General features: G+C 47.0%; 1 protein-coding gene across 3 annotated transcripts in view; it reads left to right on the top strand.

Moving 5' to 3' along the window:
• Positions 1-14,893, top strand: part of ME3 (malic enzyme 3) — a 119,037-nt gene extending 104,144 nt beyond the window's left edge. For 2 of the 3 annotated variants that reach the window (XM_039562844.1, XM_010401068.3), the window contains exons 8-14: positions 9,353-9,450; positions 10,641-10,754; positions 11,425-11,530; positions 12,089-12,231; positions 13,095-13,268; positions 13,697-13,795; positions 14,611-14,893. In XM_039562844.1, coding sequence (XP_039418778.1) covers positions 9,353-9,450; positions 10,641-10,754; positions 11,425-11,530; positions 12,089-12,231; positions 13,095-13,268; positions 13,697-13,795; positions 14,611-14,772 — 896 coding nt within the window. In that variant the 3' untranslated portion in view covers positions 14,773-14,893. Of the gene's footprint in view, positions 1-9,352; positions 9,451-10,640; positions 10,755-11,424; positions 11,531-12,088; positions 12,232-13,094; positions 13,305-13,696; positions 13,796-14,610 lie in introns of those variants that run through there. The other variant, XM_039562835.1, reaches the window with a different exon arrangement.
• The last annotated feature ends 1,337 nt before the right edge of the window (positions 14,894-16,230 follow it).

Below are 16,230 nucleotides of genomic sequence, written 5' to 3'. Positions count from 1 at the left end.
TGTAGTAAAACATTGTTATATTCTCAAATAAAGCATTTTGCTGGCACCAGTTTCTCAGTAGCAGATAAGTAAAGAAATCCTGTTGGTCTTTTGCACAACAAGCAATGAGTCGAAGGAAGCAAGCCCTTGTTTAGGGTTTTTTATGGAGCTGTCAGAAAGAAAAGCGAAATCCAAGCTAGGGCTGTAGTGAGAAATGAGTTTTGAGGACCTTCGGAATGCTGAAGTAACATGGATCTACCCAATTAACTCTGTCTTGGAGTCATGTCAGAGATAATAGAGTTGAATCTGGGATGAGCAGTCTGATTTACCCTCCCTAATATATCCCTCTTTATCCTCAGATGATATAAGAAAGGTAGGAATTGGCATTTTCTCACCTACACCCTCCTGTTCTTTACCTTAGGCTCGCTCTTTTCTAATGTGCTGGTGTTTCATGACTCATCTACTTTAAAAAGTGTTAGAGTTCAATGTAAGTGGTGTTTAAATGATTAATGAGAATTATACAAAGCCTTGTTAAGCAGGTCTGATTAATTTTACTCAAGTGAGGCAGGAACAGACCTCCTGAAGCCTGAATTATTCCAGCTTCTGAGCTGGCAATATTGTAAGTATGTTGAGTTAAAAACACATCTTAGGCACAAGCAGTGAAAGTTAGATCAGGCCTGAGCTATACTGATTTAAACTCATTGACCACTGGTTAGTGGGACTGGATGCAGTGTGCCTACACATACACACGCAAATGAGATGAGGGAAAAAGATATAAATTGCTTCCCTTAAGCTCCTTTAGGCCTCCCTGTTGCTGCCCCAGGGCCTACACAAAATGAAAAACTGTTTAAAATATTAATACCTATTTTTTTTCCTACAAATCACTGTATTTCCAAATCCATCCTAACCCCAGAGAATGAAAGTGACTCAGACCCCTCCCAGTTGGAGCCAGCCTGCTGATGCTGAGCAGGATGCCTGCCAGGTACCACCAACTGGGACGAGGGGATTGCTTATTCTGAAAGCCATCAGCCTGGGAGCTCGCAGGAGCTGGCTCACAGTGCCCATTGCTTATTCTGACAGCCATCAGCCTGGGATCTAGGCAGGAGCTGGCTCACAGTGCCCGCGCGTGGGAGCTCTCATTAAGGGAGTGCTTCTCCTTCCTCTAAGGGGTGATGACATCAGTCCTTTCCCAGCTCTGTCTGGGTTCATGCAAGGGCCAACAGCTTCAATTACAGCTCTAAGGGAGAAAATTGATTGTCACTTCTTCCTTTTTCCCAGTAAAGTACCAGGGCAGGCTCTGAAACACTTAAGGTTGGAGGTACATGGGAATGCTTTAGCTCCTGCTCTTTCTCTTTTTCTTCCTGCTCTAGCTTTGCTCCACTTAATTGTTCACAGTGATAAACAGAAAGTAGACAAAAGTCTTACAAAGTTGTCAAGTCTGGTGAACCCTTGAAGCAGGCATCTCTGGATTCCTGCTTCATACAAGGAATTACATAAAGCCATTGAAGACATTAGTTTGGAAGGGACCTCTGGGCATCAGCCAGCCCTCACTCAAATAAAGGGTGATTTCAAACTTAGATCCAAATTTTATATTAGTTCAAGTTCCTCAGAGCCTTGTCCAGCCAAATACTTTGCAGTATCTACAAGGATGGGTATCCACAGTGTCTTTGTGCTACCTGTTCCAAAGTTTTCTCATTTTCCTTGTGCGTTTTTTTCCCCATAGCTAATTGGAATTTTGCTAGATCGAATTTGTGTTCATTGCCCCTCATCTTTTTGTTGTATACCTCTGACAAGAATCTGGCCTCTTTACAAACACTCCAACAGAGTAAACAGAAACTAGGTGCCCTCTTAGACTTCTCAAGCCCTTTCAAACCCAGGCTCTTTGTACACTCTGGTCATATTTGTGTCCCTCTTCCGGACTTGCTCCAGTTTGTCATTGTGCTGAAAACCCCAAACTGGAGATGCTGGTCTAGAGATGACCTCAAAAGTGCTGAAATAGAAAAAAGTTATCACTTTCTTTGACCTACTGCCTAGACTTCTGTTGACACAGTCTAGCAGGCTGTTGGCCTTCTGTACCCTAGAAGGAAGGGCTTATTGCTGGCTCATCTTCCACTTGCTGTCTACCACTACCCCAAAGTTTTCTTCTGCAAAGCTGCAGGACTTTGCATTTACCTTTGCTCACCTTCATGAGGTTTCCCTGAGCCCATTTCTCCAGTCTGCTGAGATCCCTATGAATGACTGTCATACCGCCACTGTATCAATCACTGTCCCAAATTTGTAATCAGCCATGAACTTTATGGGAGTGCACTCTGATTTATAATGTAGATTGTTATGAGAACTTACATAGTGTAAACTTAAACAGGCCTCTTTGTACCGCTGACCAAAACCCTTGAGCCTACCAGCCCACCCACTTGTTCAGTCTGTACCTCTCCAGTTTAGCTACAAGGACATTTTGGGAGATTATTTCAAAGGCCTCATGCAGATCAAGGAAAGCACACAGAGCTCTAGTTCCATGATGAGAACTTTAGACATGCAAAATTACAGGATCTCTATGGACTTTTGCCTATTTAGCAGGGATTATTGAAAAGACAAAGTCCGTGAGACCTGATAAGATGCATCTAAAGATTCATCTGAGGTATGTGGCCAATGGCATTACAAAGTTACTCTTTGAAATGTTATGGTAACTGAGGAGATTCTTCATTCCTGAAAAAAAGACTAATGTCACACCTATCTTCAAGAAATGCAAAAAAGAAAGATCCAGGGAATTTTAACCCAGCTAGCCTAACCTCAGTATCTGGGGATTACAAAGCAAATCTTCTGGAAGTGCACCTAGGAACATGAAGATGAATGAGAACAGTATGGATCTCCCAAGACAAATCATACCTGACCAACTTAGCTGCTTCTTGTGATGCTTACTCAGTACTGAACAGCACAAGTAGTTCTGCAAGTTAAGTCAGAATTGCAGAAAAATGAAGAAATCTTTGAAGTGTTACTTAATTAATTGTGTTGGATTGTGTCATTCAAAAGTTTTTCACACATACAGGCGGGGCAAAGAGTGCACAAAAGCATAAACCCTGTTATCTAAAGTAGTCTGCAGGCAATGCTCAGGATCCCCCCTTTCACAGAACATGTCTGAGTCTTTTCCAAGTCATTAGAGCAATGATTCCTTGGTTGTAGGATGTGTGACTGCTGATGAGCCTCAAAATATCTCTTGACCCACCAATCACCTTTTCTCATTATCCTAGCAGATAACCTTTCCATAACCTTCCCAAGACACTTCAGGAAGCAGTGCCTGGCCTGAAGCAACAGTGCTCCAGATCTCAGCTGAGGCTGGGAACAGGCTGACTCCAGTGCCACAAATCTGAGCAGCTTCAAATACTTGGGCAAACTGGAAATCAATCATGTGCAAACGAGGCCTGTTTCACAGGCACGTTTCCGTGTGCTGTGAGAAGCAGGAGAAGTGAGTTCTTGGCTCAGCAGTAACTAATTTCAGCGGATTAAAATGGTACAGTATCTTACTTTGTTGTTTCAGCTGGCGTGGCAAATGCATCGATAATTATCACAGGAAGCTAAGGAGGGGGAAGCACAATAGGAAGGGAGCGCGGGACGATACCGTGCTGTGGAACAAAGCAGGCAATGTCTTGCCAGGCAGCTCCTGAGCAGCCTGCTTTCCCTGGGGATTTACCCAGCCTGGAGATGGGGAGGTGTTCTCAGTCCTGTAGAGGTTCACTATTAACAGTCCCTCTGGACCTGCTGTGCCCCACAGCAGAAGAGGCTGCTGCATTTCCCCTTGGTGCTGCTGCATTAACTGTGTAAGGGCCAGCTCCTGGGTTTGTGTTGAATTCACACACTGACTGCTACACAAGCCAGGTCAGAACAGTGTGGACTTCAGGCTGTAAATGGGCCTCCATTTCTTGGGCTTAACAGTGCAGAACTCTAAAGATCAGGCCCACATCTTCTGTCATTTTTGGGAATTGTGACATTTGTTTCCCTTTCCTCTCCTGCTTTTCTTGTTCGCTGTTTTTCTTGTTCACTGGATGCCACTGCCAACTCCTCCTTTGCAGTGAAGAACAGCACAGGTCACCTCTCTGTTAAGCTGTCTGTGATCTTTTAAGTCCAGGCTAAGGAGGCAAAATGAAAAGAAGAAAGGGTGTGCTCTGACCTGGTTTAGCTTGTTGGTATGGAACAGCACCCACAGAACCCCCAGTGCTGCTGTGGGGATGGGGATGCTTTCTTGCAGAGTGCTGGCAGCTGCCTGACAGCCTCTGCCTGTGTGGGTGCACGAGGGGGCTCGGCCTGCATTGGCACAGTGGCTGCAGGCTGGCACTGTACAGGCAGGAGGGAGGGAACTGCTGCTGTGGTTAGATCCCATCATTAAGGTTATGCACAGTATAGTCCAAGCACTTTACAGTGGAAGGAATCTAGAGATGGCCTCATTAGGCTTCTCCATTGTCAGGCAGCTCTTCTCCATGCCACCACCTCTTCATGGGTCACCCTGAAGAGAGTGAGTTCCTTCCTTGTGCATCAGTGCTTTGCATTTTAGTGCTCTTCTCGTTGACTAACTCTGCAACATTTCTAGGTTTATTTTCTTAATGTCTTACAGAAGCCCTCTGGGGTAAGGGTAACACTAGCCCACAGCCATGGAGGGGAAGACCTTGAGCTGCAAACACTTTGGCAGTTTTTTGCTTTAGCTTTGTTGTGTTTGACTTTTGATTATGCATTTGGAGTGGATCTGGACAAGCTCCACTCTGCTTTCCAGTAATGGGCGGAACTGCTGCAGGGAGTTAATGTGAACCAGAATTTGGAAAAGCCTTAGGCTTCCTCCTCATCCATAAATTTAGATATATTTCCTTGGCTGCCCTTTGCTGGAGCTGTTAAACTAGAGTCTGCTGTTCCCCGGGCCCTCATATTGGCATAGTTTTGACAGGGTGAAGTATAAGCAGGCAGGTCAAGAGTAAAAAATAAAAGATCAGGCTGAATTTGGTCATCTTTTCCACCAACGTACTGTGGAGAAGTGGAAATCACCCACCCAGGCTGGGTGAAGAAACAGGCAGTGGTGTGCTGCATGTTCCCATTGCTGCTGCTATTGGAAGGCTTCAGCATGGTGTTGATGCTCAGCTCACCTCAGTCAGCCCTCCAGGACAGGTGATAGGGCAGCAGCAGCCATCAGCATGAGCAGACTCCTGCCTCCAAGCACCCACACAGCCCACACTTTGCCCCGTGTCCCCTGCTTAGCACTGGCTGCTGTCACCCACGGCACAGCCTTGACATCGGCACTGGGCAGCGCTTTCCCTGGTGACTCGTGCAACGCTGCCCATAACTCCATGAGCAGAGCTGCTCGTCCCTCTGCCTGCTCTCCCTGCTCTGAGGAAGGGTCAGGTCCCCGGGAATGGGAGCCTCTCTGCTGCAGCCTTTCCCATCTGATGCTGTGGAGCAGATCCTTTCCTCAGGTTATGCTCCAGTGTACCTCCACTGACATCTACTGGGGCTTGTTCTCATTTGCAGTAGTACAAGGGGAACATCATTTTCCTTAATGTTTTACAATATTCTGAATGTGCCTGAGTGACAGAGATTGATTCCTGCAGAAATGGCCATGTTCCTGAGTGTGCCTTAGTTTTAAATGCCTCTTTTTTGTATTGTTTCTGTTGCTGTGGACTTCCCAGTGAGGTCCCGAGGCCTGCTTGCTATTTTGTGGTATCATGTTTAGCACTCACTTTGAATCTTGGATAGACAGGATGATTTGCAAGCACTTTCCTTTCTTCTCTCCGTACCCCTCCATATCTCACCTCAGATACAGACCAGCCAAGCTGGCTCTTGCTAATTACTTAGGGAAGCTGTTATCCACAATAGCAGCACTCAGTCTGTTTGGAAAACAGATAGACCAACGTGTTGAAGGATGGCTGGTTTTTTCTTGCCATGGTGAGGAGTTTCCCGCCCCAGTCTGACTTTGTGATTCTTTTAGAACTGAAGGACAATGATTGGCCAATTCCTTACATGAACCAGCTGTGAACTCTTCTCCACAGAGATGCTCTGTTGTTCCATGCTCAGAAATTGTAATTATCAAAGAAAAATATTGAGCTAAGGCCAAGGTACAGTAACTTTATTACTTGAATAATGGGGGTGCGATGCAATTTGGGAGACGTGGAGGGATTAGAAACACATTGGAACGAGAGAGGAGGATTAGGAGTGGCAGAGCTGAACAGAGCCCTGCTGTTAGTCAGAGCTGCAGTACAAGTGCAGGGCATGAGTAATGGCACACCCAGTCCCACAGGTCTCTGCTCTGCAGACTGAGTCCCTGCCCCCTTTCTTTCCATGCACACCACTTGTCAAATTCCTGCTAGTGACACCTTTGAAAAGTACCTCAAGTCCCTCTGTTGAATCTCTAAAGAGCATTTCCCACTTAAATGGGTTTGCAAATACCAGCATTTGTCCCATCAGACTTCTTAACAATCACAGGGTATAAAGCAGTTTCGCCTGGGTCAGGACCAAGAGAAACAAGATATTTCTGCAGTTACACTTCTCTCTTTTCAATACTTTCCAGGCATCTATCACTGCTAATGCAGTGACCTGCCACACTGTCACACTGTAATGGTTTCACTTCTGATTTTTCAACTCTGATCAGTTCCCCACTCCCACCCACACAGGGATTTGGTGATCTGTGCAAAGTAAGCCTGGGAGATAGTGTGTGAACATGAGTAAGTGTACACATAGATGTTCTTACTCTACTGCATGTCACAAGCTTGGCATTGCTGACAACTGGGGGACCCTGGTCTCTTCCATTTCTTCTCAGTTCAGACTTACAGGGTGGAATTCCTTCCTGCACAGAAGAGATGTCTGCAACAGAAGTGTCTACATGTATTCCAGTTACCTTGTCTCTCTTTAAAAAATGTGGTGGTAGTGACTCTTCTAGGGTGCATTTCACTTGACCCAGTTCAGGTGGACGCTTTACCATGAGCCTGAGCAGGATCATACACGTTTGTTTAGAGAGCTCCCATCCTTAGCAGCTGTCATGGCAGCACGCCAAGCAGTCCTGCTGATTATAGACTTACCAAAACAGAGACAATGAGCATGGACTGGTTATGTGACACCCGTAAACACAAAATCTAAAAACTAGGCAATTATCTGGTGTTCTTTTAAATTCCTTGGATGTTCATTTTCTTCCTCTGTAATTTTCCTGACGTTTCACCATGCAAATACACTACCCTAAATAGAGCTAAAAGGTAGAGATTTAGTGCAGGAGGAGCAAGAGGAAATCCTTTGTACACTTCCTTCAGTTGTCTGACGTTAATACTGAAACAACAGGGCACTCAGTGGCTGGTTCCCTCCCCATCAACTCCCTTTTAAACTGGCTGAACTCAGATGGTCTGGCTCTGGAAATGTAATGGTACAAACTGTTCTGAGCTGATGAAGGGAATTCATCCTTGGTGCTGAAGCAAGTGTCTCAAGTGATTCATTGCAAGAGAGAAGCTTACAAAGCCATCAACCATCAGACTAGTCTGGTATTTAAGACATGAATGCTTGCAGTGCCCTCATGAAGTCGTGGATGCCTCATCCCTGGAAGTGTTCAAGGCCAGGCTGGATGGGGCTTGGAACAACCTGATCTAGTGGAAGGTGTCCCTGCTCATGTCAGGGGAGTTGGAACCAGATGATCTTTGAGGTCCCTTCCAACCCAAAGGTAGGTTGGTTCTGTGAAGTGATGCTGCCATTCTGTACTGGTGTGCCAGTGTGAACACCACATCTGCTGCAGGAGTGTGGCCGCTGTCACCTCTGCTAAACCAGAATAACTCTTAAGAGAGGCTAATTATTAGTTTTTGGAGAACTAAACTCATCTGAATTATAATCACAAAATGTTGGTGAGCAGATTGTACTGACAGATACTTCTGGTCTGACCTATAAAGATTTTCTTTGTCAGAGTAGCTTATATAGGTTTCCTAAACAAGATAAGTCCCATCAATAAAATAACTTCTTTGGCAGAGTACTTGTGCCCTCACTAGATTTTCTACTTGCTAGGAAATAGAGTGAATCATTCCCCAGTGATATACCAGCAGATGCCTAGCTTGCCTGCGGCTTTTGCACAAAAGAAAAGGAGCGGGTAAAGCTGAATTTGTTTTCTGGGTCCTTGCGAGATGAGGCAGCTCCATCTGCTGGTGTCACTGCTCGTGGTCATGTCTGCTCAGGAGCTGCTGTTTCTCAGCCAGGCTGCTCCTGATGCCTTGCAGCACCGCAGGCCCTAAGGACCCTGCAGGGGACCTCACTGAAGCACTGGGTACTTGAAACCCTAGCTGGAATTTGGTGAAATCAGGTGTATTAGCCTAAAAGTTGTCATTGTCTGCCCCAGCCATGACCACCCCCACAAGACTCATGACTTGTGGACTCCCCGATTTCTCACAAAGCTTCTAAAGGTGAGAATGGAGAGACCAGCATTAGAGCTGGGAACAGATCAAAACTGGGGCATATCCACACTGATATTCTTTCAAATGCTAAGGAATAAAACTAATGGACTTTATGATCTTTATGGGTCCCTTCCAACTTAACATATTCTGTGATCAAACTTCCTCCCTCACTCCCAGGACCCCTTTAACACTTGCATCCAGCTTGCCCAGGTGAGCTGAGATACTGCCAGTGCCTGAATCCTTATTAGCTTGTGCCTTATTTAATTTATTTCCACCATATTCCTCCACCTGGGACAGGACATTAGATGAATGCTGCATGTGATTTATGTGTGAGTTATGTGGGGTAGAGGCAGGTTATTCGGTCTGGACATTTTCCCCCCTTAATGGATGGAAAGCTGTAGATATCACAGTGGCTGCAACATCACGACTCTGTTCCATTTACTGCATTGTTTCTCACTAATCTGGGACCGATTCCTGTTCCCAGTGACTCCTTAATGTTTAGCAGAAAGGTGTGATGGCTGTGAGTCAGGGTATCAGGGTGTTGGGGAGTTTAAAAATGGTGATGCTGGGCTGTGAAGGTAAATAGGAGAAGAGGATGGTAATTCTGTGATCCCAGAGTATTTTGTAACAAGGGCACCCAAGGTCAGACCATTGCTCTGCTACAGAGGTCTTATATGACCTTAGAGAAGTCACCTGCATCTTAAACCCTTGTGAGTTTAGGTATTGTTAGGTATTGTTTAGGTATTAACTTCTTCTAGCTTCTAGAATTCAATGTCCCTTTGACTCTACATGGAGGAAAATTTGTGTTCTCCAGCCTTGCAGGAGAATTTGAATGTTAATAGTTCAGCATAGGGAAGGCACTCTGATCCTTCAGTGACAGAATCTAAGAGAATGGTTCCTACAAGGTTTCTGACAGTATATCTGCAGGGTAGATAATGCATTCGTCAGGATGTCCATCTCATGGTGTTTCTCTCTTTTAGGCACAGCGTCTGTGGCAGTTGCTGGCATCTTTGCAGCCTTAAGGATCACAAAGAACAAGCTCTCTGACCAGAAGTTTGTTTTCCAGGGAGCTGGAGAGGTAGGAATGTTCCTGAGTTTGTACCTTAATAAGCTCCATCTTCAAATTTAGCGAGAGAAAAGTCAACTGTGAAACTTCCTGCAAGGCTTGGCTTCATGAGGATGAAGCACAGAAGCAGGTTCCTTGTCACTGGGCAGGATTGGGCCCCACAGGTGGATCTTGGTGCTGTGTGGAAGTTACCAACAGTCTTTCAGTGACCTCTTGGCCCACGAGTCCTGGGCAGACTTTGTGGATACTACAAGGATGCCCATGTGTCAGTGGGGTTTTAAGTACCTTTAGGGAAGTCTCTTATGAGGCAGGGTGCCGCAGGAATATTAAGGAGGCTGGTTTGAGTTCTCAGGGTTGGTGTCTAGGGTAAACCAGAACTTCTTTAGCAGCAGAGTCTAAAGGACTCAGACTCAGAAAACTGTAAGAACAGAACCTTGCTTTCTGGAGTCAGTGCCCCATGGCAGAAGCCAGGTCACCTGTATGGTGCTTTGCTCAAAGAGAGAGCAGGAAGAAGAAGCCTCCAAAGCCTGGTCTGTGGACTAAAGGTGTTGGTCCAGGACCTGTCTCAGTTCTCACCCACCTGTGAGACTTTGGGAAGATCTGTTACTATTTGTCTATCCCTCACTGAGACAAAGATTGCTCTCACTCTCTCTCCACTTGCTGGCAGACACATCTGTGCTGGTCACCATCTCTGTGGCACAGAGCCCCTCCTGCCTTGTTAGTCCCCATCTGGGCAGGAGGGCCAGGCACAGCTGTAGGACCACAAACACACAGCATGTCCAGGGCTGCTTTCCCAGGCAGGAATGGGAGAAGATTTTCCCCGTGGCCATGTTTCAGATGCAGCAGTCCCACTTGGCTTTGAGTTCCTCTGTACTGGCATTGCCACCAGCATTTTTTAAGTGTCTGCCTCTTTTCCTCCCCTGCAGCAGCTGGTTTAAATTATGGAGACAGCCCCTGCTTGTCAAGGTACCACCTCTGCTTCTTCAGCCTGACCTGCAACCTGCTCTGCTGAATAATTGTGAGGGTTTTTATTTATGGCAGCACCTACAATGCTAAAATCAGCCTTGGCACTGTACAACCTTGGAGCAGACAGTCTCCCTGCTTTGTGCAGTGCTGGGGGATGACCCAACCCACATCTCATTTAAAACCTTCCCCCAAAAGATAATGATATCCCAATGAAGCAGTTACATTCTGTGTTCCAGGCTGCAATGGGAATAGCTCATCTCATCCTCATGGCCATGGAAAAGGAAGGAGTTTCACGAGAGGATGCCATCAAAAAAATTTGGATGGTGGACTCCAAAGGACTGATTGTGAAGGTGAATTTGTCTCCAGAGCTGAACCCTACTCCCCTGCCATCCACTGCCAGCTAGAGAGGCCAGAGCAGGCAGATACCTTGGACCCCTGCTCAGCCCTAAGTAAAGACTGCAGTTTTATTGGTGTCAGCATTGCTGCTCCTGCTTTCAGAGGACTAGGTCTCATGGTGACAAGAATGTGCCAGCAGCACTGGCTGCCCTAAAGGCAACGCTTTGGGCTGGGCCTCTAAAGTGGAAGGGTACCCTGCTGGTCATGGCCTCAAGCAGTGCTGGAAGTCTTGCACATCATATGGGGCATTATCACAGCAACATTGTGCCCTGCTCAGTGACCCAACCTCGCTCAGCTCCATTCTGCACTCCCTGTGTCCCCAGGGCCTCTGCCCTTGTCTCTCCTCAGACTTGAGGAGACTTGTGCTTTATGTACAAGTGAATGGCAGCCAGGTCCTTCCTCCACACAGTCAATGTACTTCAGTGGGTGAGAGGAGCAGAGGCCAGCCCAGTGTGACATTACACCAGCAGCTCCATGCCTGACTGGCTGATGCTGAGGTGCTGCTATGTGGAATCTGCTTTAGGTAGAGGGCTGAGAGATGAAATGAACTGAAGATGAGTTACTATGTTATGTGTCCACCTTTTGCCAACAGACCAAAGTTTGACTCCTCCCTTTTTCTCACAGGGCAGGAGCCACCTGAACCACGAGAAAGAAATGTTTGCCCAGGACCACCCCAGTGTGGACACACTGGAAGAAGTTGTGCAGAAAGTGAAGCCTACAGCAGTTATAGGTGGAGTTCACTTAATATAACCTTTTCCTGTCAATTCAGTTCTTAGGAGAGTTTGTGTCTTTCTTCCAGAGTCTCCTTTTGTTCTCCTAGTCAAAACAAAACGAGCTTTTTTCATCCTCATTTTGTTAGTTGAGTTCTCCATATCCTTTTCACGTTAACTATGGGGCACAGGCTTCCTCACTTTTGGAGCTGTAGGAGCCCTTCCAGACAGGGCTGTAGAGGGAGGTGCTGGGGGAGGCAGGATCTGGGACTCTGAAGCAACAAACGTTGCCCCACCAGGCTGGGCAGGACAAGAATGACAACAGGCACCTCAGGCAGGTCTTTGGGAGTCAGACTGGCCAAAACACTGGTGTCCACTCTGCCTGGAGGAGCAGAGGGCTTTATTTTGAGACAGGCTTTTAATCTCACCGTCAGATGAGAAAGTAACATTGCCACCTGCATCTCCAGAGATGAAGCCCATTCCCTCCCACAGTTCATATCCCAATCCCAGAGGGACCAGCCCGACGCACTGAAGTCAGACAGTGGGAAAGCACCACCTCACTGCTGTTGCTGTTGCAGGTGTCGCAGCTGTCGCAGGCGCTTTCACTGAGAAGCTGCTGAAGGACATGGCAGCCTTCAATGAGAGGCCCATCGTGTTCGCCCTGAGCAACCCCACGAGCAAAGCGGAGTGCACAGCGGAGCAGTGCTACCGCCTCACCCAGGTACCTCAGCTCAGCCCGGGGAGCACAGGGCCATGGCTGTACCCAGGACACCACCGTGGGGCTGGCCAAACAGCTGACAGCCTGCATAAGTTACAGTAAGACACATTCGAGGGGGTCGTCAAGACAGACTTTCACGCTGTGAGGAGGGTCAGGAGGTGGAGCAGGGGGCAAGGCCAAGATTGCTCATGTAGTCTCTGTCCTTGCAAGTTTTCAAGATGAGACTGGGTAAAGCCCTGATCAGCCTGGTCCGATTTCATAGCTGACCCTGCTGTGAGCAAGAATTTGTGTCCCTACCAGCCTGAATTACTTGGTGATCCTCTAAAGAAAGTGCTTGCCTCTTTCACTCACAGCTGTCTGAGATGTCCCATCCTCCCCAGTTTCTGTCTCCTGTGTTTTGCCAACCTAGTTGTTTATGTAACTATTTCATCACCCATCTTAGACCCAATGTCACTGAAGAATTACAATCATGTGGATTGACTTGGCATGAGAAAGGAGCCCTTGTCTCACTCTTTCCTTTGCCGTCCCCACCACCTGCCTATGGCCAGAGCAATCACACAGCCCCAGACCTTTATCTCACATCAGTGTCTCTTCACACTCCATAAAAGGTTGATAGAGAGGTAGGAAGACTCCTCAGCAAGATCAGAGCACTTGCAGTACACACACACACAGTGCTCAGTGGCCCTTTCCACGGCCCTGATCATGGCTCTGGGGGGTGGGTCCTCCCAAAGTGTCAGCTGGAGGTGGCTCTGGCGGAGATGCCTCTGCTGACTGAGATTTGGCAACCCTGAGCACAGATCATGATGAGCAGCAGAAATCTAAGTCTTCTCTTCTGAATCTGAATGCTTCTTTCTCTCTTTGATCAGGGCCGGGGAATATTTGCAAGTGGGAGTCCATTCCCAAAGGTAACCCTACCCAACGGACAGACCTTCTTCCCCGGCCAAGGAAACAACGCCTATGTCTTCCCAGGAGTGGCACTGGGAATCATTGCCTGCGGAGTCCGGCACGTCTCTGATGAAATCTTCCTCATCACAGCAGAGGTTTCCAACTGACATTTAACTGATATTGTAAAAAAGGTGATAAGAGGCACATGTATCTACTTCAGACGTTTTAAAGAACCTGACTCAGGACAATGCGTGGAGGGGAAATGGCTCAGCCTCAGCAAAAAGCTGCAGCCTTCTCCTGGCTCGGGGAAAGCTCACACTTCCATTACACCTACAGAGGTGCAGGAGCCATGACAGGGTTCTCCTCCACAACTGCTGCCCTGACACAGCAGTTCCCCACTCCGGCTCCAGTCTGAAGTCTGTAATGAAATGTGTACACATGTGTTTGAACAGGTCATGAGTTCCCACTCAGGACTAGTCCCAGCCCCAGTGCTGCTGTGGTTTCAGCCACTTACCATGTAATGCTAGGGAATGTGGTATGTACTTGAGACCATCCCTAAAAACTACCATTCTCTTGTTTCTAGGTTATTGCTGCTGAGGTGACAGAGCAGAATCTTGCAGAAGGAAGACTCTATCCCCCTTTGGACAGCATCAGAGAAGTGTCTCTCAAAATTGCTGTGAAAGTGAGTATTTCCACTCTTATTTCCACTTTTCATGGTAGGGAGGACAGGAATTGCCCTGGCATCCTTTTTCCTTTGTGTTTTTTTAATTCAATTTATTCTTAAGTCTAAAGCAACCATTCTCAGGAATTCTTCCGGCCATAATTGCTGCTTTGATTTCTTTCATCATTAAAACCCAAATGTGAAAAATACATTCTGACTCGGGGTGCTTCACAGCTCACAAAGCTCTGCTTTATTGCTTGAAGCTGTGAGTCCTCAGGACTTCAAAAAAATGAGGTTTAGAGTCAAATTCAAACATGACTCAAGTTGCCAAAAGATTTTCGCTTCCAAATTGCTATTTTGGAACCTTTCCTCCTGTATTTAGTAAGGACCTAAGTACATAAATACTATTCCAGATCTGGGCTTGTCTAATTATGGGTTTACTGCCCTGTATATATCAGATCTGTAATTCAGAGACACCCACTGAGGACCTCCTCAGCCTGCTCAGAGCTACTGATGGATGCAGAGTGTAGCCAAGGCACCCACGGGTGTGAGCAGAGCTGGCCAAAGGGCTGCTCTCCTTCTTCACCTGCACACCCCGACCATCCTGCCAGGGCAGGGGTCTGCATTTCTTACCAGCCACTGGTTGCAGGCAGCTTGCATTTCCTCACCCAACTGAGGGTGAAGTGCAGCTGACTCACAAAGAGAAGAAAGCAAAAACTGCACAACTCTGAGAGGAGGGAAGAGAGAAAACACAGACGGGGCCAAACTGCAGTTGGTTTCAACTTCATAACATGCCAGCATTGTTTCAGCAGCTCATTTTGCTTATCTTTTTGCAGATTGTTGACTGGGCCTACAAGCACGGCCTCGCTTCTTGGTACCCCGAGCCAGCAGACAAGGAAACCTTTGTGAAACAGCTCATGTACAGCCCTGACTACGATTCGTTTGTTCTTGACGATTACAGGTGGCCCCCCACAGCCATGCAAACACAAAATATATAATGTTCTGTGAGAACTGTTCTCTCCTTTTTGCCATCAGTTCCTGTGGCCCATGTCATTGCTGATATAATGCAACTCCAGGCTTGCAGAATGATAAAAGTAAATGAATCCAAGTCGTTTTTTACTTGCCACTGATTTTTGTCTGGGGGAGCATGTCAGTAGGGAATAAAATGGAGTTCAGGGTGGGCAGTGGGTACTCCAGTGAGAGAGACAGAATGGCTGCAGCCCATCCCAGTCAGTCAGCACTGCTGATTGTTGATTGCTTAACATACTGCCTGCTCTCAGCTGCCCTGGGATAAGCTACCTGGGCCACCTGAGAAGCACAGAATCCCATTGCTACTGGGAGTGCCCACAGGAAGCTTGAATCCACGTGGCCATCCCTCACACATGACAGCCACGCTTTGCCTGTGGCTCTCTGGATGTAATGGGAAGTGTGTGCATTGCCCTGGGAGGGCTGCACACTTGGGAAGCACTGCTCTTTTCTGCTTCCAAAGTCCCTGATGTTTGGGGAGTCTCAACTGGTGCATGGGTCACACAGCCTGGCACTGGCATCTGCCACACCCCATGGAAACAAACCCCAAAACTTCCCTCAACCCCATGGGGACAACAGACCCCCTCCCCTCCTCAATTCAGGTGGCCCTTCAAGGGAACAAGAGTGAAGGGACACATGAGGGACAGCTGAGCTGGAGAGCAGGACACCCCCAAAACCACATACATTTCAGGTTCAGGGAGAGACACTAACAAATACTCGTATTTCCTGGGCAAGAGACTTTGAAACTGAGGCTTCCTTGCCTTTTTCATGGTTTCTGGAAAGAACTCTGCTTTTGAGAAGGGAGGTAGCAGGGCAGAAATTCCTTTTTCTTTATTTCAGAAAGGTGTCTATACAACTTCTTTTAGTTTCTTCCTTCTTCTCCTTCCCATGCACTTCCCCATTGCTTAGCTAAAGGCTTCACCTTTCTGTGTGTTAAGGTTCTGGGCTTGACATCCCAAGTGTTTGGAAAGAATGAAAAAAAAAAAGGAAAAATAAAAAAGAGGGAATGTCTTTTCTAGGTGAAGCTCAGAAGAGAAGACATTTTCCTGAACAGCCTGGGAGCATCAGGGAGTGCACAGGGGTCTCATGACAGTCACCTGACAGTCTTCCTCTTCAAACACAGCCAACAAGGCTTTACGCCTCCACCTATGAAGCCAAAGACAAAACGCTTTAGGACAGATGGCTTGAAAGTCATAATTCTGCCACTATTCTAGAAATCAGACTTGCAGAAGCACAGTTTTTTCTTCAGAATACTAGTTCTGGTCCAACTCATCTTGACCAGACAAATGGTGACTCCAAAAAAAGGACCAAACAAGCCATGCTCTTGCCACAGCAGGAGCCTCCTTTTATCCTCTGGACTTGCCTGATATCTGTTATGCCTTGGAGAGATGAGGACAGACAGAGCCAGCAGCCCCTGCTTGCTCTTTAGA

Source organism: Corvus cornix, chromosome 1 (genome assembly GCF_000738735.6).
Source record: "Corvus cornix cornix isolate S_Up_H32 chromosome 1, ASM73873v5, whole genome shotgun sequence".
Lineage (NCBI taxonomy): Eukaryota > Metazoa > Chordata > Aves > Passeriformes > Corvidae > Corvus > Corvus cornix.
The sequence above is the reverse complement of the archived record's forward strand: the minus strand, read 5'-3'. Positions and strand labels throughout refer to the sequence as shown.